This window comes from Gekko japonicus, unplaced genomic scaffold (assembly GCF_001447785.1).
Source record: "Gekko japonicus isolate JY-2015 unplaced genomic scaffold, Gekko_japonicus_V1.1 scaffold506, whole genome shotgun sequence".
Taxonomy (NCBI): Eukaryota; Metazoa; Chordata; class Lepidosauria; order Squamata; family Gekkonidae; genus Gekko; species Gekko japonicus.
Window position 1 is genome coordinate 65,267 of NW_015175372.1, and position 23,923 is coordinate 89,189.

Sequence of the window (23,923 nt, forward strand, 5' to 3'; positions counted from 1 at the left end):
TAGAATATTTTTATTTATACATATTTTTCCCAATGATCTCAGCAAGATATTATTTAACTTCTTGGGTTGCATAAGATTAATGTAATAGGTAAAAAAATAGGTCAATTATATGGTAGTAATGATAGCACTGTGGTGTAAGAAACCAATCTCCTTTTATGTAACACTGTTTGTTTTGTTTATTTGGAAAATTAATTAAAAATTCATTTTAAAAAAAGAAGTGTAATTGTGTCCAGGTTAAGCTCTTCTTTGATTAGCTACAAGCAGCCTCCTTCATCCTCTTCCTGAAATGCAATATTGGCTTGGTTCTGTAAGTTCACAGGTCTCTCCTTTATAGGAATCAGGCTCACATGTTTGTTCATTTATTTTATTTATTTTATTCGACTTTTATTTCACCCTCCCTCACATAGCAGGCTCAGGGCGAGTTTCTGAGCAGCTATACATGTACTGCATTTTCTGGACATTGCTCAGGCTAGAGGCCACTGACTTTAGTGTTGAGAAAAGAACATGGGCATCGGTCTATCTATAGATAATATCCTGGCAATAGAAATAGGGATGTACTGCAACTAGTTGTGTCTGTCAAACCCCAGCACTATCTGATAAGATAGCAAGACCACTGATTATCACTAGATACTGACATTAGTGGTAATTGGTGATACTGGATGATGGCCCTGGTATCTTGTCAGAGGGCAAGTTGGAGTTTGACTGACATATCCATTTATTGATGGAGCTGCCTAGGGTTCCCAATCCCCAGGTTCCAGTGGGGGTTCCTCCGCTTTTCAGGGCTTTGATCTGTTACCAGCCAACTGGTCGGGGGTGGAAGCCCCACCCTGAAACAGGGATGGTGCCAGGCGACATCCCCAATGTCAGGGCTTTTTTTGTAGAAAAAGCCCAGCAGGAACTCATTAGCATAATAATAGCAACACCCAACAGCAGAAATCTATTAGCATATTAGGCCGCTCTCCAGGCCTTCCCTCTGTAGCCACACACACAAAGGTTTTGGCTGTAGTGGGCGTGGCCAACTCTGAAGCCAGCCGGAACTCCATTCCTGTGCGTTCCTGCCCAAAAATAGCCCTGCCCGATGCCATGACATCATCTGGAAGTGACATTCATCATGTCACCAATGTCGGGGGTGATGCTCTAGTTTTTGAGCAAACTCTATAATTTTGAAGGCAAAAAACCCATAGAGTTTTGCCCAAAAGCTAGAGTGTCACACTTGACATTGGCGATGCAATGATGTGATGTCATCACACTGTGTGCGTTTTGTGCGGATGGCAGAAGATCCTAGGAAGGACCTAGGAGCCCCCTGCCAGATGCCAGGTAGGATCTGGCAGCCCTAGAGCTGCCCATTCTATCTCAGCAAGAGAGTCCTAGTATACTGTTAACAATGTATGTTTCATGAATTTATGACTGATGTGGACAAGGAATAATATTATCATTATGTTAATAGACAACATTTAACAGCTTTAATGGAGGATACGGGCTCAAAATGGTTACTGGGTCTATTTGAAAAGCATGGGAGGGGTAGTGGAATAAATAAATTATTTGGATTTCAAATACAAAACAATTCAGCAACTATCCATGTCCTACTGGATCATGTATTTGTCTCAGGGCAATAGTACATCCCTGTATTATGTACTGGTAACTAGTTTATAATTCTGGGAAGTTGTAGTTACTGATTGCCAAGGCTGCTTCAGATATTCAGTTCTCTTTGTAAAATATCTCTGGAAAATTTAACTTGATCATATTAAAGATGATATGACTTCCCCCCCCTCTTCCAGAGCTCCGAGAGGTCCCTTTCTAAGGTGAAGGAGAATTGGGAACAATATCAGCTTCAGTGTTTGAAGTATTTCCATGAAACACCCCCTCTTTTGTCAGGTAAGACTACTGAACCCCTATGAGGTATTCACTTCTGTGTCTGTATGCTGCTACAATTATGCATGCCCTGGCCTAGAGTATACTTTTGTCTCCTCTCTCTTCCTTTCTGTTAACTTAAAGAAAGAAAGTTTATCTTTGGTTCTAGTAGTAATGGTGGGAAGTAATGACTTCTCTTGTTCTGAAATGCTACTGCAGCTTGCCTTCAGTGTTACCCAAGCAGGCGTTAGAAGTTCAGTTGATGAATGTTCTGCAGGAAGAGTTGATGGAGAAAAAATAAATATTATCTTTAATTTCCTTTAGAGTATGGCATAGGCTTGCACTATAGCTTTCCCCATAGTCTTGCAGTATAACTTTGATTGCTTAGTGCCACAGCCGTTCTGGTTGTGTTGGCCCATGCATGAAGGATCCTTGGGTACTTCACCTTGCAACGTCAAGTACTCTCTTTTTCATGCACTAGGAAAAGAATCATACTGTGTTGCAATACATAGTGATTTTTAGACGTTTATATGCCTATCAACAGTATTCAGAATGGGTTACAATCAATGTTCCCTCTAAGCTGTGGGGTCTTGTGAGCAAAAATTATACTTTGTGAGCTACTGGCACTAAAGTTGTGAGCAAGAGATTTGGCTGCTGGATAAACTAGTTTGCTCTGGAGCCATCCTTCCTGAGCCAAGACAAAAATGTGTGAGCCAGAGGCTCAAAAACTGTGAGCTAGCTCACACTAACTCAGCTTAGAGGGAACACTGGTTACAATGAAACAGATTAAAACATAAAATATGAACCCTCAGTATTAAAAAAAGAAGATAGTAACAGGGATATAGTTTCCAGTCAAAGAGTTGGCAGTAAGAAAACATCTTGGCATTTCTCAGGAAGCTGAGGTATTGGATCTGGCAGTTGTTTGTCAAAGGGAATTCATAGTTGTAGCTTCACTTTGAAGGGATCACTCAGTTTAATGTACATAAAAAGAGGCATACAGAGTAAGGGCTTATTAGGTTCTTAATTGCGTACCTGTCACATGAAAGAAGGAACTCTGCGTAGGAAATGTTGGGCCAAGGCAGTTTAGAATTATAAAGGCTAAATCCAGCTTTCTGATTTGTACCCAGAAACTAAGTGAAGTCTCAACAGTACATGCATAATATGCTCTAGCTGTGCCCATGGTTTAGACAGCATGCTTCACCAGTGTCTGGGGGTCAATCCAAGAAGTAAATGATACACAATTGGACAAAATAATCTTAACTTTAAATATATATTGTTTGGGTCTGGACTGGCAGTAAAAGAGATTTTGTATCTTGGTGGATATCTTATAGGAAATATCAAGTCTGTGTATGTCAGTGTGTGAAGAAGGGAAATTGTGTGCATGATTATTAGGAAAGAAATTGAAAATGAAACAGTCGGTACCATATTGAGTATAAATCTGCAGAGCAGCCATATTTGAAATACTCTGTAAAGTTCTGATTGCTGTTCAAGATTTTGGAGCTCCTTTCCTATGATAAACATTTAAGAAATCAGGTGCTTTTGAGTTTAGAGAGAAGATTACTGAAGGAGGTACATGACAGGTTTATAAAATCATGCATGCAGTGGAGAAAGTGGATTAAGGTGTTTCCTCCCCTCACATGCTAATAATACCTGAACTCATGAGCACCCAGACAAAGTGGTGAAAGGTTAGGTTTAAGACAGACAGAATGGGAAAATACTGCTATAACTTAAATTCTGAGTGTAAAATCATTGCCGTATGTAGTGATGGCTGCTAGTTTAGTTGAGTTTTAAAGGGTGTTATACAAATTCATTGACGATAGACCCATCAGTGGCTCTTAGGCATGATAACTAAATGGAATTTCCATGTTTGGAGGTTGTCACTACTTGAACACCAGTATGGTGGTGGTGGTGGTGGTGGTGGGGAGGCGGAATTACATGAAGAGGCTTTGGCCACAGTGTGAAGCAGAGTGCTGGCCTAAATGAACCATTGGTCTAATTCAGCATGGTTGCTCTCATATTCTTAAGTTCTTTGCTGGTCATCTGGCTTCTAGTAACTTGAACTGGAGAGTCTGTGGCATCATAAAACTTGGCTGAATGTTCTGCCCGTACCCACTGGAATGAGATAGGACTCAAGCTGTTTTTGAAACAGTTCTTTAAAAAACCTTGAATTTCCTTTGCTACTTCTCAATTGCACTGTCAGTGTAGAGAATGACTGTTGCTGATAAGTAGTAATGGCAAGAAAGTATTAATCTCTTTTTAGGCAACTTGCACTGGGCTTCTAGATAGGCAGTTTAATAAGTCTAAACTTGAGACCTGAATAAACTATAATGCTGATTGTTGGCTCTTTTTTTGCATGGTTAGTTCAGCATCAGTGTCTATAATTTACTTTAGAATAAGAAACAGCATGATCACAGATCATTCTTTTCTTTGGGAAAATACATCATTTTCTGAATAACTGGCGCAACTAGCAAGCCTGATGCTACAGACTTGTGTATGGCAAACCAAACGAAGTGGCAGATTGGAGCAAGTCTGAAGTGCTGCTACACCTTTAACTGCCTTGATGTCAATGGATATGTGGCTGGGGTTCACCGAAACCAGTGGTTAAGAGAATTGCAACCATAACAGTAGTGAAATGAAGCCAACTTTTATCAGGAATTCCATGCAGGAGCATAGAATGAAAAGAACACTTCTGGATAACTTGTTTTTTTCTGTTAGTCTGTGCAATATGGAATAAATTTATTTCTTGTGGCTCTTAACTCATACTTCAGCTTCCATCGTAAAATAAAAGTGCAAATAAATTACTAAAAATCAGTAACACAAACAAATACAATAAAAATGTAATAGTCACAAAACCTAGTTGAACCAATCACCAAAATAGGCTTCAGAAGCAGCAGTTAAACTACAAAAAACCCACCCAGAACACAACCCCCCCCCCCACAAACCAGGCAAAAGGGACATTTCCCTAATATTAGCCAGGCTAGATTAGCACTAATGTGTGTAGGGAGGGAGTTCCATAAATGAGCTGTCAGTGCATGTAGGAGCAATGTTGTGGTACTAACTCAAATCTTGTGTAGTTTGTACAAGCTACACCTGGTGATTTAACAGTGCTGCCCCCTCAGTTGGCAGCTGACGACTTGATTTAGGGATCTGAAGCGAGCTGTAAAGTTACAATGGTGGTGGTAAAAGCAGAAGCTCTGCCCCTGGTGTTCGACTGGGTGAGATGAGCTGCCAGGGGAGAAGAGTGTCTTGATTAACAAGGCAAATTTTTTCTTTATGAATTTTATTCATCCTAAATGGATTTAAAACAACAACAACAATATAAATTATATAGTTACTGCTGGTCTGTTTTCTGGTTGCCTTTCAAATTATCTCTTTCTATCTACAGAAGGCAAGTTCTGTAACAGAACATTTGATGATTATATATGTTGGCCAGATGGCTTGCCTGGCACCTATGTGAATATGAGCTGCCCTTGGTATCTTCCAACAGTGAAAACAGGTAAGTACTCTTAATGTTTACCTGTCCTTAGCAAACATCAAATGTCTGCTTCTTCTTATCCACCAGATTTTTTTCAATTTGCAGAGGTCTTATTTTTACTGACATAGCAAGGGTGTGCACTGAGAAAAAAATTGTAATAATTGCATACTTGGGATGGGGGGTAGGAATTTACTATATTTGTTTACTTTCTGGTAGGACATTACTGGTTTGGGATTTAAAGCTGTGTGTTTTCTGGTAGGACATTACTGGTTTGGGATTTAAAGCTGTTTTTAGTTCCAGAGGTTGAGGACCATTATTTTCAATGGGGAATCTATTCAGTGGTCTGGGGAAGCTGTTTATAAAGATAGTGGTACCAAATTTACATAGAACATAGTTCTCCCTCTAATGTCAAGACCCCCTAATGTCCAGCAGCCTGGACAAAGAGGTCCAATTTTACAGCCCCTGAACACGGTGCCCCAGCCATCCTACTTGTAGAGGGGGGAAAAGGTTTGATTTGATCCCCCTGAAGTTGGTGTTTTTCAGTGCAGGACCACTTCCCTCCACTGATTCCTATTGTGGGAAATGGTACCAGCCACTGGCATTTTTTTAAAAAAAAATCCTGTCTACAGACATTTCCCCCCACAATCTTACAGTGACTAACAAAAAAAATGGAATTTGCCTTTCTGCTGAAAACTCTTCATTTGCATTTGCTCTGAGCCTGGAGGCGAGATAGTCACTGGAAAAAAAAATCCTGTCTACAGACATTTCCCCCCACAATCTTACAGTGACTAACAAAAAAAATAAAATGAAATTTACCTTTCTGCTGAAAACTCTTCATTTGCATTTGCTCTGAGCCTGGAGGCGAGATAGTCACTGGGGGAGTGGAGGGGGAGGTAATTGTTGATTTCTTGCAATGTGCAGTGGGTTGGACTAGATGACACTTGGGGTCCTTTCCATTCTATGCCATTCTTCCTTGTTGTGGCCTGTTTTTCCCTTTCACAAAGTAAAGAAACTCCCTTTAAAGAACCACCCCCACCACACCCCATCCTGTCCCTCCATTCTTTGAAAATAGTTCACTTTTTAAAAAAGTGTGTTTGTGAGCATGTCTATTTGCATATGATGAGTCAGTCATCCAATTGCTGTGAGACACGGGTTTTCCCAATGGACACCTACTGTAGGAGTACCATATTAGTAATTAGTACTATTACTATTTAAGGAGTTCTGGAAGGGGAGGAGGCTGTGGCAGGGGGACTGGGGAGTCTGAGGGCTAAGTTACATCATATGTTTGTTTACAAGTTGTCTCTGAGTTTACCACTTTGTTCAGAGTCCTTTAAATACTCATTTCAGCCTTGTGGGTCCCCAGTTCACAACGGGACAATGTGGGGAGGGGAATGAAGGATTTACCCCCTTCCCATTGTTTCACTTACTGAAAATTGCTCCTTTGTATCATTAAAAGAAGAAATATGCTGCTTGTCTTTGGTCTTTAAAGGGCAAATAACAGTATGTGCATGTGGAAGGGGGCAGACTGAATTTGCAGAACGGGATGTGTGGTGAGAGTCAGCTCCTGCCTTTGCTTTCCTGCATGGAGCCTACCTGAATATGAGCCTGGGATGGCTGAAACTGGGTCTCCCACTGACACTTTTTTAAAGTGTGTCACTGATTTCTCAGCATCTCAACTGTACTGAGCCTTATACTCTGGCTGATTCTGCACCTGGCATTTGCTCCACATTTTCTCAACACTGAGGAAAAGGTACAGCTCAAAACCACATTCAGATACCCCAGGCCAACACCATGCAGACTGCAAAGTCACCTCTGAATGGCCATAAAACAGCCATAAAGCTTGGAAGTCTTTTTGTTGACTGGGGCTAGCTGTTGTAGGACAGGAGTGTGGACTATAACTGAAGAATGAATAACAAATAAGTCCTGAACCAAATAAATAAGTCTGTTTTGATTCCCAAACAGTGGAGTTGACTAGAAGTAAAATATAGGGGTGTTTGGTCCTTCCCCACTTTTGTGAAAGCTAGTCATGTTAAATACTAATCTTTCTGACACATCTAGGATTAATTCTCTACCACCACTGGTATTCCTAAAATTTCCAAGTTCCTTTTGCATTGTTTGACAGTAACTGCCATTTTAGGATGATCTGAAAATTAAGCTATCTCCTTCCGTATCATTAAACACAAAACAATATTTAAAGCTACATTTTTTTTTGTAATCTGCAAAATTAATGTTTACTTCCTAATTAATTGATGCAAGAGCCCACCAGCCATTCTGGTAATTCCTTTTGATAATTCTAAGCGGCTCTTAGCCAGTAATTTACATGCTGGATTAAATGCATTCCCTCCAGCAGCCCTATTTGTTTTCTCTTTTTAGGGCTGTGTGGCACTTCTTTGGCTGCTAACTGAACCAATAACCATCACTGCAAGAGAGAACCAAGATTTAACATAATCTTGCACGTTAAATTATCTGATTGTGCTGTATCTTTCAGGTTCTTTTTGCCAAAAAAGTAAAAGCTGAATTATCCTGGGAGTAGAGTAATTTGTTTTTAAGTGAAAATTATAATGTTGAGGTTTCCAAAGAGATGATCACTGAGATATTACAACTCACTTAAAAAACCAATTAAGCCATATATCCTCTTTTCCCTATTGGATAGCTTTTCTCTTTGTTCTGATAAGACTTGGTGATGAACTGTGACCACTCATCAATGATGAATTATAAATAGGAGTGTGCACTTTTGGGGGAGGGGTAGTTGCCTGGCTCCTGTTCCACCCACACCCATCCACTCCCCCCCCACACACACACACACTGTGCTCTGCTGGATATCTTGGTATGCCATTACCCTGCTATGATCTTTTTTTGCCTCAGTCCTACACAGCACATGAAAGCCCATGCAGTTCCATTTCAAGGCACTGTACCTTATTTGGAGATAAACAGTAGTGAGACTCTTGCAGTAGGAAGGTATAGTAACGATAATGGCTGTCCAAAGCAATATACTATACAAATGCTCTGACATATCTATTGCTCTGTCCTTGGTGTCTTCTCCTAGGTTGGTGTTGCATAGACCTATTACATTTCACAGGTGCATTGTCATTCAGTCTGCATATAGGCATACGTATGAAAGATAGTTTTTTATTGTTTCCAGTGTGGTGTAGAAATAACATGCCGTTATAAAGCAACCTTTGCCGTTTCTTTCTGTGAAGAAATTTGTAAAGTGGAAAGTGGGAGCACAGTGTGAGTCTTGGCTGGAAATTGGGGTTCAGTGGCCCATAAAGGGAAGGGACACACACACACACACACACACACACACACACACACACTGCTTATACTCCATGTTGCATTGACACACAAGTGAAAGCACTTAGCCCAAGACTATAGAATGCTGACAACTGCTAATTGGGATTCTTTCATTATAATTGCTCCCACCAGAGATTGGAGCACTTTGGATCCTTCAAAACATGCAAATAAGGAGGGGAAACCATTGCTAATTTGCTTTCAAGAAAGCACGTAGTCAAAGCAAATCTAGCAAGCTTTTTAATAGAAAATGGGTGTAAAACTGTTGCTCATTTAATCATAGTTCTTACAAAACTTATTTATTATATGGAAGAAGACCAGGCAGAGGAACACTTAAATGTATGCTTCTCTTCACTAATAGAAGAACTAAGCTGGGCATGTCCTGAAAAGCCTTTTATTCAGGCCATTCTGAGCCCAGTTCTCTCACTTGAGTTTTTGCCCAATTTATGTTCAATGCATCCACACGAAATTAGTACTAAAATTCCATGAATGTAAAATCTGGATCAAAATAAGCTGTGTTCATCATAAAGCATTATTTGGGCTGCTGGAAATGTTTGGTAGTTATCACTGTCCACAAAGTTTTAATGTTCTGTGTAATTAGTTAACTGTGATCAATGCATAGCATATGTATAGGCATTGATGAGTATGGAATGTAGTTGCTACTGATGGTTAATTTAATGAGCCGAGACATCTGGCAACTGGGGGAGCACATGCCTTGTGTAACCACTAGCAGGTGCTTGCCTTGAGAAGTTTTTAGGATGTAGGGATTTGCTTTGTTTGTACTACACATACTCATGCTGGTTGTGAATTGGAACATACATGCTGTCCTTCTGAATCACAGACTGTTGTTCCTCAATCCACTTCACACTCAGGGAAGCTTCAGGCACCCCCATAGCTTTGTTGGCTCTTGACAGATCCTGCTTAGCAGTGTGACTGAAAGAGAATGGTGAGCTGCAAATGAATTTTCAGCCTTGTAGTCGGTATGGTTCCTTGCCTCTCCCACTGCATCCTGTTCTTATCGTAGTCCACCCACGCTGTTCCCTTTCCCCAACCTTTTCTCTCAGGTAACTGTCTTGCCTCCCCTCTCCCCCTTTGACTATATGGAACACCATTTTCTGACAGGTGTGTCTAATTCTTTTTTTTTTTATTCTGGGCATAATGATTAAGCTCATGGTCATTGAAGAATTGCCTTTAGTCCTGTAGGGTATAGAAGGACCAAGCTGAAATTCTGGCCAGAGAGGTTCTTTTTCACGCCTTTACAAAGGTCATATTTGGTGAAGCTCCTTGTTTTACTGGGTGACTCCCCTTTCTCGAGAAATTGGCTAGCTGGTAAATTATGCCAAGTACAAGCTGTGCCTTTTCTTTTCCAAATGCATAACCCAAATGATGTGATTCCTCCAAGGAAGTTGCTACAGTTGCAAAGAAGGGCAATTGATAGAACTGGGCCAAGAATACAGTCTCTTAAGAACAATGGAGCTTTCCATTTTAAGGAAGATATCTGTCCCTGGTTACTGTCACTGACAATATATTCTCATTTTTTGATAACCTTTTATAATTTAAGCCCACTGCCAATAACTCTGTGTAGACCAAGAAAGCTTAGCGTTGCTAAAGTAATCCTTTTTATATTTTATGATTCATCTAGGGTCTAATATTTATTGTCTAATGGCACTAAATCCTCTTAAATAGAAAATGTTCTAGGGACGCAAGTTCTGAACAAGACACATAGATGCAGTAACAGCACTGATTGTGTTTTATGTCCTCTGGAGCGTGTTAAGCTTAGCTGCAGATTGGTGCAGCATAGCAATGCATCAGGAGCACTCTGATACATTATGTGGTATCCTTAAGGTTTTATTTCATCATAAGTGCCAGGAAGCAAGACAGGGTTGCTTCAAACTGTACTGTTGCCATACTACAATACTTAGGACAAGTTATAATCTGCCCAAGTAGGCTTACAGTCATATCATTCCTGCAGCAAACTTGTACAGTTGGGTTTTTTTAGACACCCTGGCCTATTTAAGTGATCCTAAATTATAGAACTGAATGCTTGGGATTCATTATTAATAGTTTTCTGCATCTCACTTATTATTTAAGTCCCCGTTAAAGGAATGAGATATGAATGGTGTACTATATTTCCTTCTCTTTTATCAGCTGAAATATTAAGTCAGCATATTGGGGGGCCGGAGGATAATGCATGCATTGTAGCCCTGACTTAAATGTATGCACTGGGTGTATGTTGTATCTTGCTTCTACATTTATTGTGTCTAAAATGCATAGTTCCTATTTGTGTGATATTTACCCACATTTGTGAAGGATAACAAAGTCAGCCATAAATGATACATATTGATGCTATGTAGGTACCTGTATCAGTGTTGTTGATCTGATGAGACAAGCTCTTCCCAAATCACTCCATAGAGGATAGTTTCCTTGGGTTCAGGGAATACTGAAGCTCTCTCTTCAGTACTGTCCCTTACAATGGGAGCTGGATGTTAGATCGCCGCTAACAAAAGTCCGGAGAGTGATTTCAGCAAGGTGAATCAGCTTTATTGAAGAAATGAGCAAGCACTCAAACGCATTCAAAACCAGAACAGTTTAACATTGGGAGCTAGGCTCCTTTTAAACATTCCCGGGCTAACATAGCCACGCCTATTTACAGTAAACAACCGATGAGGTTGATGAGATAAGGTCCAATGAGAGTCTTTCCCTCTCAGGGAACTGGTACAGTTCTGATTGGTCGCTGTTATGGAGCGACCAATAGTAAAGCAGGTCGGAGGAGCCTTGTCTGGCTCGAAGCTTTACATGGGGAATGAATGCGGCGATTCATGTAAGCATTTCAATACATTACACTGGACATGTATCTTGTATAGCTAAGCAATCTTGTTTTGGTAAAACATTGACGTTGCAGAAACCAGAAGATAATTTTTAAAAAGAGTTCTAGTTGTCTTACACTAGTGTTCAGCCACCAGTTTCTGTAAAAAAAGTTGGTGTGCAGTATGTGATCATCCCAAATTTGGTGGAAGCCCCAGTTTACTTAGATGTGTCTAAGCCCAAGGGTCCCATATTTAAAATGGGACTAAAAGAAACTCTTTTATCTTCTGAGGAGGATGATAAAGATTGTAAAACACTTTTGTGAGTTAAATTCTGAATAAATTTTTAATAACTTCATTTCCACAATTGTGAAGTGCTAAGATCTATGAAACAGAGTCATTTCCCTCTTAAAAGCCACACAAGCTTTTTAATTTTTGCACAATGACTTGCTGATAAATGCATTGTTGCCCTTTCACATACCTGCAATTTATTAATAACTTTCCTCTTGAGGACTCTTTTATTATAGGCCACACATTCCTCAAGGGAGATAGATCCCTGCTACTTAGTTTGCAAGTGCTACAGATAAAAGGTTCATCCTCAAACACGCTCTGGAGATGTTGACTTTTAGAATTTCTATTCATCACCTTAACTTTTTATTTGAGCAAGAACAAAACCCTTACTGGAGTCATGTTTATGGGGGAACCTACTTTTTATGGCTCTTCCTTGGAGATAATGACAGCCACTTCTGGCTTTCTGCCACCTTCATTTTGTACTTCTGGGGCTAATTTACTTTGCTTTCTGACAATAGGAAAAAACGTGAAGTGAGTTAGGGAAGAATACGAGCAAGTGCTCAATCAGCATAATTGCTTTTGTGGGGGAAAATGGCCTTTCATATGTGAAAGCAGCTTGTTGATGATCATCTCTGAAGACTAATTAAGCTAGGGGAAAGTCCCTGTTGAATGCATACAAATGCAGAGCCTCCTGCGAACTTGTCTTCTCTTTCTGTGAGTGGGGATGAATGAGAGTCACTAGGTCTTCCAGGATTTAAATATATGAAAAGATCCTCCATCTATAGATTTTGGTGTTGGATTTTTTTTGCCTCTGATAGCAAATAATCAGCAGCATTAATTTTGGTAATTGCCTCCAGGGCAGTAGTGACCCAGCTTTCACGCATGCATCATGGCATCATAAAAGGTGGATGCTGAAGATGGATCTCACAAGCTCTGAAGCCGCCTAAGAAATCTAGCTTTATGGGAGATATACAAGAGGATACCATCACACAACTGAGCACCAAATTCTTTGAGAGGTGGATGGCAATGGGGGAAAGGTATTTCCACTTCAGAGGCCCAGGTATTGGTGTCCTTCTCTAATGTTTTGTATGATAAACTTTAGTACTAATCATTAAGGCAAAATCCTTATAGCAAAAGAAAGTGGGTTTCACAAGGACAGAATTGTGGTATTGAGTTAAATGTTGAGGATGGCCATTACATTGTTGATGCCTGGTTCAGAGCTGATTGTCCAGTTTAGTACTTTCTCACTTTGTAGTACTGCATTAAATCTTTATAATTACGTAGAGAATAAGTTTGGAAGCAGTACAAATGTGTTTAATCTTCAGCCATGGAAGCCGGCTTCTTATATTTACTAGTGGCTCAGGAGTATTCTAAAATGCTTTTATCGCTTATTGAGATAATCTTCAGAGAACTTGCTGTGATAGCAAATGTTTCTGCCTCTGTTGTGCTTACTCATTGTGGTATTGAAGACTAGTGGTGTAGTTTGCTTTGGATATTTTCACTAGACACACCCATTAGAAGCTTAATATATAGATGCTTGCACAGCCTGTGAAATGGAGGCAATTAACTTCTGATGTGTTGTCTTTGTGTGATAAATTTGGGTCTGTGCACCTTGAATGGGGTTTGTCAGAAGATATTTGTTTGTTTGGATATGTGGTTTTTTGCCATCAAAGGGCATGCCACTCTGTTAAGGAGCAGAAAGTCAGTCTACCAATGCCCATAATTTTGCTATTACTCATAAACAGTACATTCACCGCAGCCTTCTGAGGAAAACTGTTACCTTTTCCAGAACATTTCCCCTGTCGAGAATTAAGAAGAGTTATTAAATCTATCTGGGAAAGCTTATGATGCTCAACACGTGCAGTGCATTGAGGGAAAACTCAGCTCTTTGCATCCTCTCTCTCAACTTGCCTTTCCCTGTCTGGATAAAATGTGATAGGCTAGGACATGCTGTAATTTGTTTCAAAGATAAATTATGTGGCAATTTATTTCAGAGGACAATTGGGTGACTAATCTCCCACCATTCCTGACACACAGCTGTAGTAAAATGCAGATCAGGTTGGTTGTTTTAACGGGGAAAGCATTTAATTTGGTTTTTTATTTCCAGCATAAGGGAGCTAGCTAATGAAATATTTGTGAGCCTCCTGGCATGTGATAACATATTTTTCTGTATATAAAAGTGTTTAGCCAGATGTACTATTTGATTTGATTTACAAGCTCATCCAAGACCAAGATAAATGATGACATTAACTCCAATTCTAACTATTGGCTTCTCCCCACTGTCTTTTATCAGCATTCAGGGACTGCTTTGATTCTAGGCACCAATCCATATCTTTAAACATTTAATACTAATAAGGTGTAATTGACATGGAATTCATGCAAACAGGCTCCATTTAGTCCATTGCTTCTAAGAAAGTAACTTTTTTGGTGAAAACACTTTACGTGCAAAGCTTAATAAATCGAAGCTCCAATCTAAGTGTGCATCTTTACTGTATAACTTCTAAAATATTAGTTTCCTTTGTGTACATTTTAAATGCTTATTGATTTCCCAGTTCTAGACAGGTTCATTGCAAAAATAAGTTTCCCCAAAACAAGCCCGATAATGGCAAGTTGCTTTGATCAAAGCATAGTAATACATGTTGCAAGGGATCTTAGAATTTCTTAGACATTGATAAAAACTCATCAGATTTCCATAGGAGATAGTGGTTCACACCTGTCTTAAGTACCAGTACCAAGTCTTGGAATACGCCAAAAAAAGTGAAGGAGACAGTTATGTTGCTTTGGACATGTGCAGAGCATTCTTCCTTATCCATGACTAATTGCCTCCTGCTACCATCCATTCTGGATTAAGTAGTAAGGCTTCCATAGCAGATGGCATGAATTCTAGCTCTTCCTATTTTAAAGATCTGAGTTTTCTTAAATTTGACTGTTTCACAGCTCTTGGGGACTGTAGCTAAAGATCTGAGTTTTCTTATTTTGGGATCCACAGCCTTTGACTGTTTCACAGCTCTTGGGGACTGTTATGCATTGACAATCTTTAAAGAACTTTAGGCATTAGATCACTCATTTTGTAGCTTTATTTCTCAATGCTGATGATGCCTGTCAAATTCTAATTTCTGTCCACTGGGGAAAAAATGGTCTGTAGTAAAGCTGTTATACAGTTCAGAGAATGGTTGCCTGTTTGTTCCAGAGTTAAGTCTGATAGGCCAAAGAGCTTTAATGGGCAAACTTTCTAACCAACTTATATCCTCATGTTTCTTTACCTAGTAGGGAAGCATCTGTGTTCAAATCCTTTTTCAAAAAAGCCAAAGGAATCAGTTGGTCATATAAGTGTATCTTCAATCTCATGGCAACATGTGAGAAAGAGTTTGAATTCCTGTGCCAGTGCGTAGGCTTTACTGTATTACTGTAATACATATATTTTCACACAGAGTCCTGTGTGAAATGTGTAACTAGGAGTTTCAGTTGTGCTTGTTAACACTAATAATGGATTTGCTTTTGCTTTCCTAACTGCCCCAGTCATTCATATGCTTTCTGGTCTTCATCAGGGCAAGTTTATCGCTTCTGTACACTTGAGGGCACATGGCTGCTGGAGGAGAATTCCACCAAGCCTTGGAGAAACACATCTGAGTGTGTCATTGCTGGCAAAGTAAGTGAGCAGGATTTGCTTGTTAAATTGGGACGATCCCTGAGAACATTGCTCAGGTGGTGGCTTTTAAATGAAAAATTTTCCTATGGGGGTGGGTATGTAATCCTGACTAGTTGCTCTGGAGTTGTTCTGCTTGTTTCATAACATCAGTGGGACTAATCAGCATGGTGCCCTTTCCCTAACGCTTGCTTTTAGAGACTAATGTAGTATAACCAGGATGGAATTTGAAAGTGTGTTGTGGTGGGGGGAGGGGTCAGTTTTGTTTGTATAGCTTTGCTTCAAAGGAGAATGGGAAAAATAGTTGGAGAAGAAGACGCAGGAGAAATTCTGATGCGAGATTAATTGAAATGCAGGAAATCCCCAAAGTAGCCCACTTTTGGTACTTTCATTCTTTTTAATGTTTGTGACATCACAGAAGAGTGTGTTCAGAGAAGCAGAATTATCATAATACATGTTGCTTGCAGAACCGTTATATGTCTCCATTCACTGTTTAAAGGATCATTTTACTGTTATATAGAAAGCTGCCAGGAAGACAGATGCTTAATGATAGTGCTTGGTTGCTTGGCACCTGTCTCATTTCCATAAAATAGAGTGCTTTGGGGAGTAATGATTTAGACCCTCAATTGCCCCCTGAAATGTAAATACTTATATTTATTTTCCGTATTATCCTGCTATATCTCTTTATTCTTGCATGGTATAGTGCATGTGTGTATGTAATACATAAAAATATGGATGTAAGGAAGGATAATCATCAGATGGCAGCTTGGTGAAAGTCAGTGTTGCTGCAGCTGTCCTCGAGGAGAAACTCTGACTGGAAACATTGAAGCTTAAAGAAAGGATCACAGTCTGACAATTGGGGCAATCAGAGCTCATTAAATTAAATGAGAGTTCTGCCATGAACTTGTGAACTTTACCTTTTTGCTGCATTTTTTTTCTGAAGCTTAAATTCTTTGTAGTGATGAGAGTGTCTTCAAAACTAACTTTGGCTTAAGCATTAATTCTGATGGACAGATGTTTTATTTTCTCTCCTATCTGATTTGATTTTTTATTTTCCAGATCAATATTTTAAAGATTTTATTTAGAATTGTGATGTAGACGTCCCTCATACACCAATGCATCCTTCTGAAAATTTTGCGTTTCCCTTCTTCACCTTCCTAAGAAGTGCAGTTTCTGTACAGCCCGCATTCCAAAATCTAATTGTAGAATCATGAAACCAAATATAAGAATAGATTTCCATTTTGTGTTTGAGGCCTGCCAGAATAAGAGGAAGAGATTGGATTTATAACCCGCCCTTCACTACCCAAAGGTGTCTCAGAGCGGCTTACAAACTCCTTTCCCTTCCCTTCCCCACAACAAACACCCTGTGAGGTAGGTGGGGCTGAGAGAGCTCTTGATAGAAACTGCTCTTTTTCAAGAACAGCTCTTTTCAGAATTATGGCTTGCCCAAGGTCATCCAGCTAGGTGCAAGTGGAGGAGTGGGGAATCAAACCCGGTTCTCCCAGACTTAACCACTACACCAAACACAAATAAAACAATGGGAGAGCTTAAGCCTGCTCTTTCCATTTTCTCTCTTCTGTCTCTTGCCTTGGTAGTCTTTTACTCAATCACAAGTAGGAGAGAAGAAAGGTCTGAGTGGGCAGCACCCTTGGCGTCCTTGGGACATCCACCACTTCTTTATTATCTCAGAACAAAGCCCTTCTATCATTATCTGCCCCAGAACTATTCGTTTTTCCTTTAGCTCCCATCCCCCTTCTCTCCTCTGTTCTGATTGTTTAGCCTCCTCCTTTGGTATTGTGTTGTCTATGGAGAAGTTCATGTAACTTTAAAGCTCATTGATACATGCAGAAAATAAACAAGGTCTGTGATTTGTTCAGTGTATTTTTTTCAGTGACATGTACACATGAAGCTGCCTTATGATGAGTTGGTGCACCTAGCTCAGTACTTTCTACTGTGACTGGCAGCAACAATATAGGCTGAGTTCTTTAGCTGTAGATTCAAAGTGTTGAACCTGGGAGCTTCTGGATACTGAGCAGTTGCCTCAGCACTATGACACAGTCTTAACATCTAGTATGATTTTCCTCCCTACCTCTCCTCCTTTGGATGGCTACTGAGGAAGGTATGATGGCCTCACGGTTGACTTCTGTGTGTGTGTCTTCACAAAGATTTTATTTTGAAGAGATGTCAAGAAATCTGATATCTTTCAGTTATTTGACATCTAATTTTCAGTATGGTTTAGTGGAGATAGGGTGAATAAAAGCTACGCTTTTAAAAAAAACCAATTGATTTTTATCATAAAACTTGAGCTTTTTTTTTACAAAACTATACTGAGGGTTTTTTTTTTTTAAAGAAGCGTTAAAATGAGCTCTTAATGCAGGATTCAGCACCTCTACTAAAGGCACCAGCAAGATTCAATCATCTCAGCCTTGATTTGCTAAATGAATACATTTTTAAGGAACCTTGGGTTCACTCATTCTCTCTTTTGCTCCACCTCTGCACCGCTAGCTAATTATGTCTGCTCACACTTTGGGCAAACATAGCATGAACATAGTGAAGACACTGAGGAATCTATATGGTTTTCATGGTGCTTTTAAAAGCAAATTGTAGCTGCTTGTGGCTTCAGTTATGATCATGGCCGTGAGAGGAACAGTGTGTACATTCCATCCCTGTGCAGTTTCACCTCTTGTCCCGTCTGAGTGAGATGCTTGACTTGGCAATTTTGTCTGCTACGCTAAAACATATGTGCCGAGAGAGAGAGAGAGAGAGACACCAAACGTGTAGTCCAGTAATTGTATCCTCCACTTTTTTCCCCATGTTAATCCTTTTTCAGGACCCACCAAGAGAACGACTCCTATTCCTATCTGTCATTTATACCACTGGATATGCTCTTTCCTTCTCTGCCCTTGTTATAGCAACTGGCATCCTCCTTGGGTTCAGGTAATCACAGATATTTTCAGTAATCTCAAGACTCCAAGACATTACCAGAGTCTGAGCAGAAATTTAGTACCTTCATCTTGCTATACATACATACAGTATTGTGATCGAACATCGTCTCTCTACACTCTTGTCTCCATCATATATTTTCTGCTGCTCTGAAAAAAAAAATCTGAAACACTTAGTCTGTCAGTCATGTCACTTGGATATTACTCTGTTTAAGCAACAGTAAATCATTTACTTTATATATCTGTTGAGGTTATTTGATACATACCTAATTGCAGTGATGACTGCATTGCATAATTTCAGAGTCAGCCTTTTAAAATGCAACATGTAGATTTGTTATACACAGTGTAACTGTTAAATATTACATAAACATTGAGAGAGTCTAAAGGTCTAGGCTTTAAAAGGTTATGGTAGTGATAAACTATTAAATAATTTCAGCTGGTTTACCGTGGGTGGGGCAGGGGCTGCAGTGGAAGACTCACATGAAGGTGCCTTATACTGAATCAGTCCATCGGTCCATCGAAGTCAGTATTGGCTACTCAGACCAGGTCTCAGGCAGAGGTCCTTCACAGCACCGACTGCCTGGTCCTTTCAAATGGAAATGCTGGGGATTGAACCTAGGACCTTGTGCATGCAAAGCAGTTGCTCTTCCATTGAGCCATGGTCCCTCCCTTACCAGAGTGTCCAGTCACACAGCAATTTTATCCCACAGCAGTAAACTTCTAACTCCATCAAGCAGAGCGATACTGGGCTCACGCTAATTTCTGAGGTGCTCCATAGCCAAGATAATTGACATTTGTGCTTATCTGTTCTTTTTGAAGAAATCTGTTCTAGTGCTGCTTTGAGTTTGAACTAGTAGCACACGTGGCTGGCATTACATAAGAGTAGCACATGTAGTTGGCATTACATAAGAGTAAACTTTGAAAATTGCCCTTAATTTGGGTTGAAAACTTTGTAATTTGGAAAGAGCATTTTAATTTAGATGGAGAGACAAGTGGTTGCCTTGTTGGATCATTGCCTTGCTGAAAACACATGTCTGCTTTCAGATGAAGGGAAATAACTGTTTCACTAAAAAGCAGTAAATAGAGCATTGCTATTACATAGAGACAGGGTGAGCTCCCATCTCTAGTTCCAGCTCCTGCCAACCTAGCAGTTCGAAAGCAAGAAATTGCAAGTAGATAAATAGGTACCACTTTGGTGGGAAGGTAACAGCGTCCTGTGCGCCTTGGTGTTTAGTCATGCCGGCCACATGACCACGGAAATGTCTTTGGACAGCGCTGGCTCTTCGGCTTTGAAACGGAGATGAGCACCACAACCCTAGAGTCGGATTCGACTGGCTTTCGAGCAAGGGAACCTTTACTTTATTACATTGGTTAACAGGTCCTGATCTTTTTTTTCTGTAGCAGATGGCTGATATTCATAATGAATATTGTTACTTATTGTGAGCAGAGGTGAAATCATGCTCCCCTTACATGGACAGTTCATGCAGTTATCTCAGATACTGTATTGGTGTAAAGTCTCTTCTTGCTTCTCAAACAAGTAGTGTGATTTTTTTTAGATGGAAATTGCTTTTACTGCTAACCTCCGACTGAACTGCCCACCCAGTTCAGAGCAAATTGAGGCATGCTTCACTCACTGTATTTTTTAATTTTATTCCAGGATTCTTGCTTAGAAGCTTGAGCTCAGTATTAAAAGCTTCAACTCTGTTACCTGTAGTAAAATGTCAAGTTCCAACTTCTTCTGTGATCTAAAACTATTATGGTATCACCTGTGTCCTGGTTTACCTACCCCTTAGGAAGTAAGAACAAACCCTGTAAATACCTATGGATTATAGGCTGCAAACAATTCATTTATGTATAACAGTTTTAAGCAGAGCCCCCTTATTACTTCCCTTGACAGCTATTATGATCAAATGACTCAAGCATCATGCTTATGTTTCTAGGCATCTGCATTGCACCAGAAACTACATTCACTTGAACCTTTTCTGCTCCTTTATTCTACGTGCTGTATCTGTCTTCATTAAAGACTCTGTGCTAACATGGATGTACAGTACTACCACTCAGTGGGAGAAAATTTTATCCTTTCAGGTAGGGTATGACTTAAAAATACCTGTGATACCGGTGGCCTATGACTAGTGTATCTGTATAAAACCCTTATGTCAATGGAAGGATGTATCTAGTTCCGCTTTGTTTTTGAAGACTTAGTCTCCAAAAGAAATTATGATGAATCTGCCCAAGGGCGGAACTACATGTTATGTAACTTTTGCCTGAAATTTTTGAGTGTTTCCACTGCTGTAGAGTTGGGGTGGGGAATCACTTGGTGTAGACTCCTGAGCAGAAGATAAGTAGAACTCCATGATATAGAAGGTAGTGGAGCAGAAAGGTAGCCCAGTATGTGTGTTTAAAATGCAAGTTCCACTTTTAGACCAGTTACCTACTAGATGTATTAATGTAATACTACTCTGACTTCCTGAACTCTGGCTTGGCAGTCCCATGGCATCATTGGTGTGTGTGTGTGGGTGTGTGTGAGTAAGTAATTTGATCACAACCAAAATATCAGTATAAAGTCAAGGTTGGCTTTAACAATTGGCTAATAACAAGGTTGGCTAATAACAATTATTATTCACTGTCTTGTGATTGATGTAGTAATAACTGTAGTTACAACATCCATCACAGAGCATCTCCAAAAGAAGTCCCAGTTATTCCAGGATAGTAGATCAATATATTGGTTTGGATCCTATAAACCTAAAGCACAAACACTAGTATTAGGGCCAGGAGAGCCCCATGGACAAAATGCCACAGGCTGCATTAATGTAAAGGAATTTGATGAAATCTCATCCCCTTCTGCAAGCAGAAATATTTGCTATTTCACTTGAACCTCTTTACTGCAACACCTGTGCCATAAAGCATTTATTCCACAAAGTTCTCCTGACCCCCAACAAAAACAATCTTCTGCATTTTGAGCTCTGGCTTACCTGAGGCCTAACTTGCTCGCTGCAGAGGTAAAATGAAGTTATGTGACAGGAATCAGTATCTTTCCTAATGACCGAAATGAGGATTTTTTCCCTAGTCAGCCAAGTATTTGCTGGGGTAAGATGGTATGTGATGTCACACTCCTGCCTTTTCTTCCTTTTGTCCTGTGTAACACATGCCATATTTTCTAAACTCTGTTCTGTTCTCTCAGGAGTCACTTAGTTGTCGTCTGGTCTTTGTGATGATGCATTATTGTGTGACTGCAAACTACTACTGGCTATTGGTGGAAGGAATGTACCTGTATACACTGCTAGTACTTTCAGTGTTTTCTGAGCAGAGAATCTTCCGGCTTTACCTTTGCATTGGCTGGGGTAAGTCAATTTCCTTTTCCTCTGTTCCCTTTCTCTTAGTGAGAGTGGCTTTCTGTACTTCGGTGCCCTAGGCAAAATGGAATGGAAAGAGCTTTACTGCCTTTGAATTTTAACTTTTATGTGCATTTTCAACTGTTAAAGAGTGGTCCAGTCCTTTAAACAGAGACTCAGCCACGGCTTTCACTGTCTTATGCACTTGTGAATGGGGCCGTGCTGTCAGTGGTCCTCTCTGAGCATTTCTCAGATTCCACAGAAGCATATTAGGACACCAGATTGCTTGCCAGCAAACTACAGCATAGATAAATTTTTCTATGAAAAGGCAATTTGCCTAATCCTTCTCAGACTTATGCAGTAGTTCATGAAACCTGCAATAATACTATTCTTAACCAGAAAACTTACTGCATACATCAAAAACATAATTACATTTGTTTGCCTGTCAAGAGAAGATGCTATGGGGTTTTTTTGGGGGGGGGGAGAGTTGTTTGCCCAAGTCCATGTGAGAGTTCTGTGGGTGGCCTGTTGTAATCATCTTGCTGCCTAGCATAAAATGGTGGTAACTCTAACTTGCATTCTTTTCTCAAGTTTCTAGTGCTTATAAACTTGTGCATGGGCACCATTTTGGTAAGAGTTCAAACACGTGATCTCTTTTATGTATATTGCTGCCTCCATACCCATCTTTTCACTATTCTGGTCTGGGCCACATTTTCGAGTTTTCATACAGTCTCAGAGTTTTGCAGTTGGAATACATTAGTAAAATTAATGACACTGCTTGCTAATATTCTTTACTCATAAAATTGCCATTTATAAAATGTGGATTTTTAGACATTTAAGCATAGAAAACTAGAACACATCAGCAATCATGAAATGTATGAAATATCAAAGGTAAGTGGGTTGTCCGTAAAGAACACTCAGAAGCTTCAACTGATCCAGAATTTGACTGCCTACGTTTTGTCCAGGTCAGGATGCAGGGATTGTACCTAATTTTATAACAGTTGCCCTGGGTGTCAGTATGCTAGGACTGTATCCATCCAGTTTCATAATATTTGCTCTGATTATCAATCAACTTCTGGAGTTCGTTCAAGGTACTGAACTTTAAAGCATGTTGTAACCTAGGCCCCCCATATATCTGAAGGACTTGAGATCTGCCCATCCACTTGGGAGGCTCTCAGTAATTGGAATTACTTGTAGTCTCATTTTGTAATTTAATTCTGTACTTATGAGGTTTATGGCATTTTCAGTAATAGCTCCAACCCTTTGGAACAGCTTGTCTGAAGAGATGAGAAAGGAAACCATGTGGGGGTTCACAGGGGTTGCAAAACCTACTATTAAAAATGGGGTAATCTCTGGAATGGGTGAATGATTTCTGTGATAGTATGTATGTGTATTAAAGCTCCTACTTTTAACTATTGTTATAGTTTTTGGTTTTTTTTGTTCAGTTGCACATTCGAGTCCGACTCTTCGCGACCCCATGGACCCGATCACGCCAGGCCTTCCGGTCTTCCGCCATCCTCTGAAGTTTGCTCAACTTCCTGTTCGTTGCATCTATGACACTGTCGAACCATCTCATCCTTTGCCGTCCCCGTCTTCTTTGACCTTCAGTCTTTCCCAGCATCAGGGTCTTCTCCAGTGAGTGCTCCCTTCTCATTTGGTGGCCAAAGTATTTGAGCTTCAGTTTCATTATCTGGCCTTCCAGTGAACAGTCAGGGTTGATTTCTTTTAGGATTGACTGATTTGATCTTCTTGCAGTCCAAGGGACTCTCAAGAGTCTTCTCCAGCACCATAGTTCAAAAGAATCTATTCTTCGGCGCTCAGCCTTCCTTATAGTCCAACTCTCGCAGCCATACATGACTACTGGGAATACCATTGCTTTGACCATGTGGACTTTTGTTGGCAGGGTGATGTCTCTATTTTTTATCATGCTGTTTAGGTTCACCATCGCTTCCTCCCAAGGAGCAGGGGTCTTTTAATTTCATGGCTGCTGTCACAGTCTGCGGTGATCTGGGATCCCAGATACATGAAGTCTGTTACTATTTCCACGACTTCCCCTTCTATTTGCCAAGGAGTGATGGGGCCGGATGCCATGATCTTAGTTTTTTTGATGTTGAGCTTCAAACACACTTTTGCGCTCTCCTCTTTTACGATAAGCAAGAGGCTCTTTAGGTCCTCTTCACTTTCTGCCATTAGAGTGGTATCATCTGCATATCTGAAGTTGTTGATCTTTTCCCCAGCAATCTTAATTCCCGCTTGTGATTCATCCAGGCCAGCATTTCGCATGATGTACT

The 23,923-nt window shown here is 40.1% G+C and overlaps 1 protein-coding gene across 1 annotated transcript in view; it reads left to right on the forward strand.

Annotated features, from left to right (window-relative positions):
* Positions 1 to 23,923, forward strand: part of GLP1R (glucagon like peptide 1 receptor) — a 97,102-nt gene that overhangs the window by 1,759 nt on the left and 71,420 nt on the right. The window contains exons 2-7 of the mRNA XM_015425502.1: positions 1,779 to 1,875; positions 5,237 to 5,347; positions 15,261 to 15,361; positions 18,189 to 18,295; positions 20,241 to 20,385; positions 21,482 to 21,641. Coding sequence (XP_015280988.1) covers positions 1,779 to 1,875; positions 5,237 to 5,347; positions 15,261 to 15,361; positions 18,189 to 18,295; positions 20,241 to 20,385; positions 21,482 to 21,641 — 721 coding nt within the window. The remainder of the gene's footprint in view (positions 1 to 1,778; positions 1,876 to 5,236; positions 5,348 to 15,260; positions 15,362 to 18,188; positions 18,296 to 20,240; positions 20,386 to 21,481; positions 21,642 to 23,923) is intronic.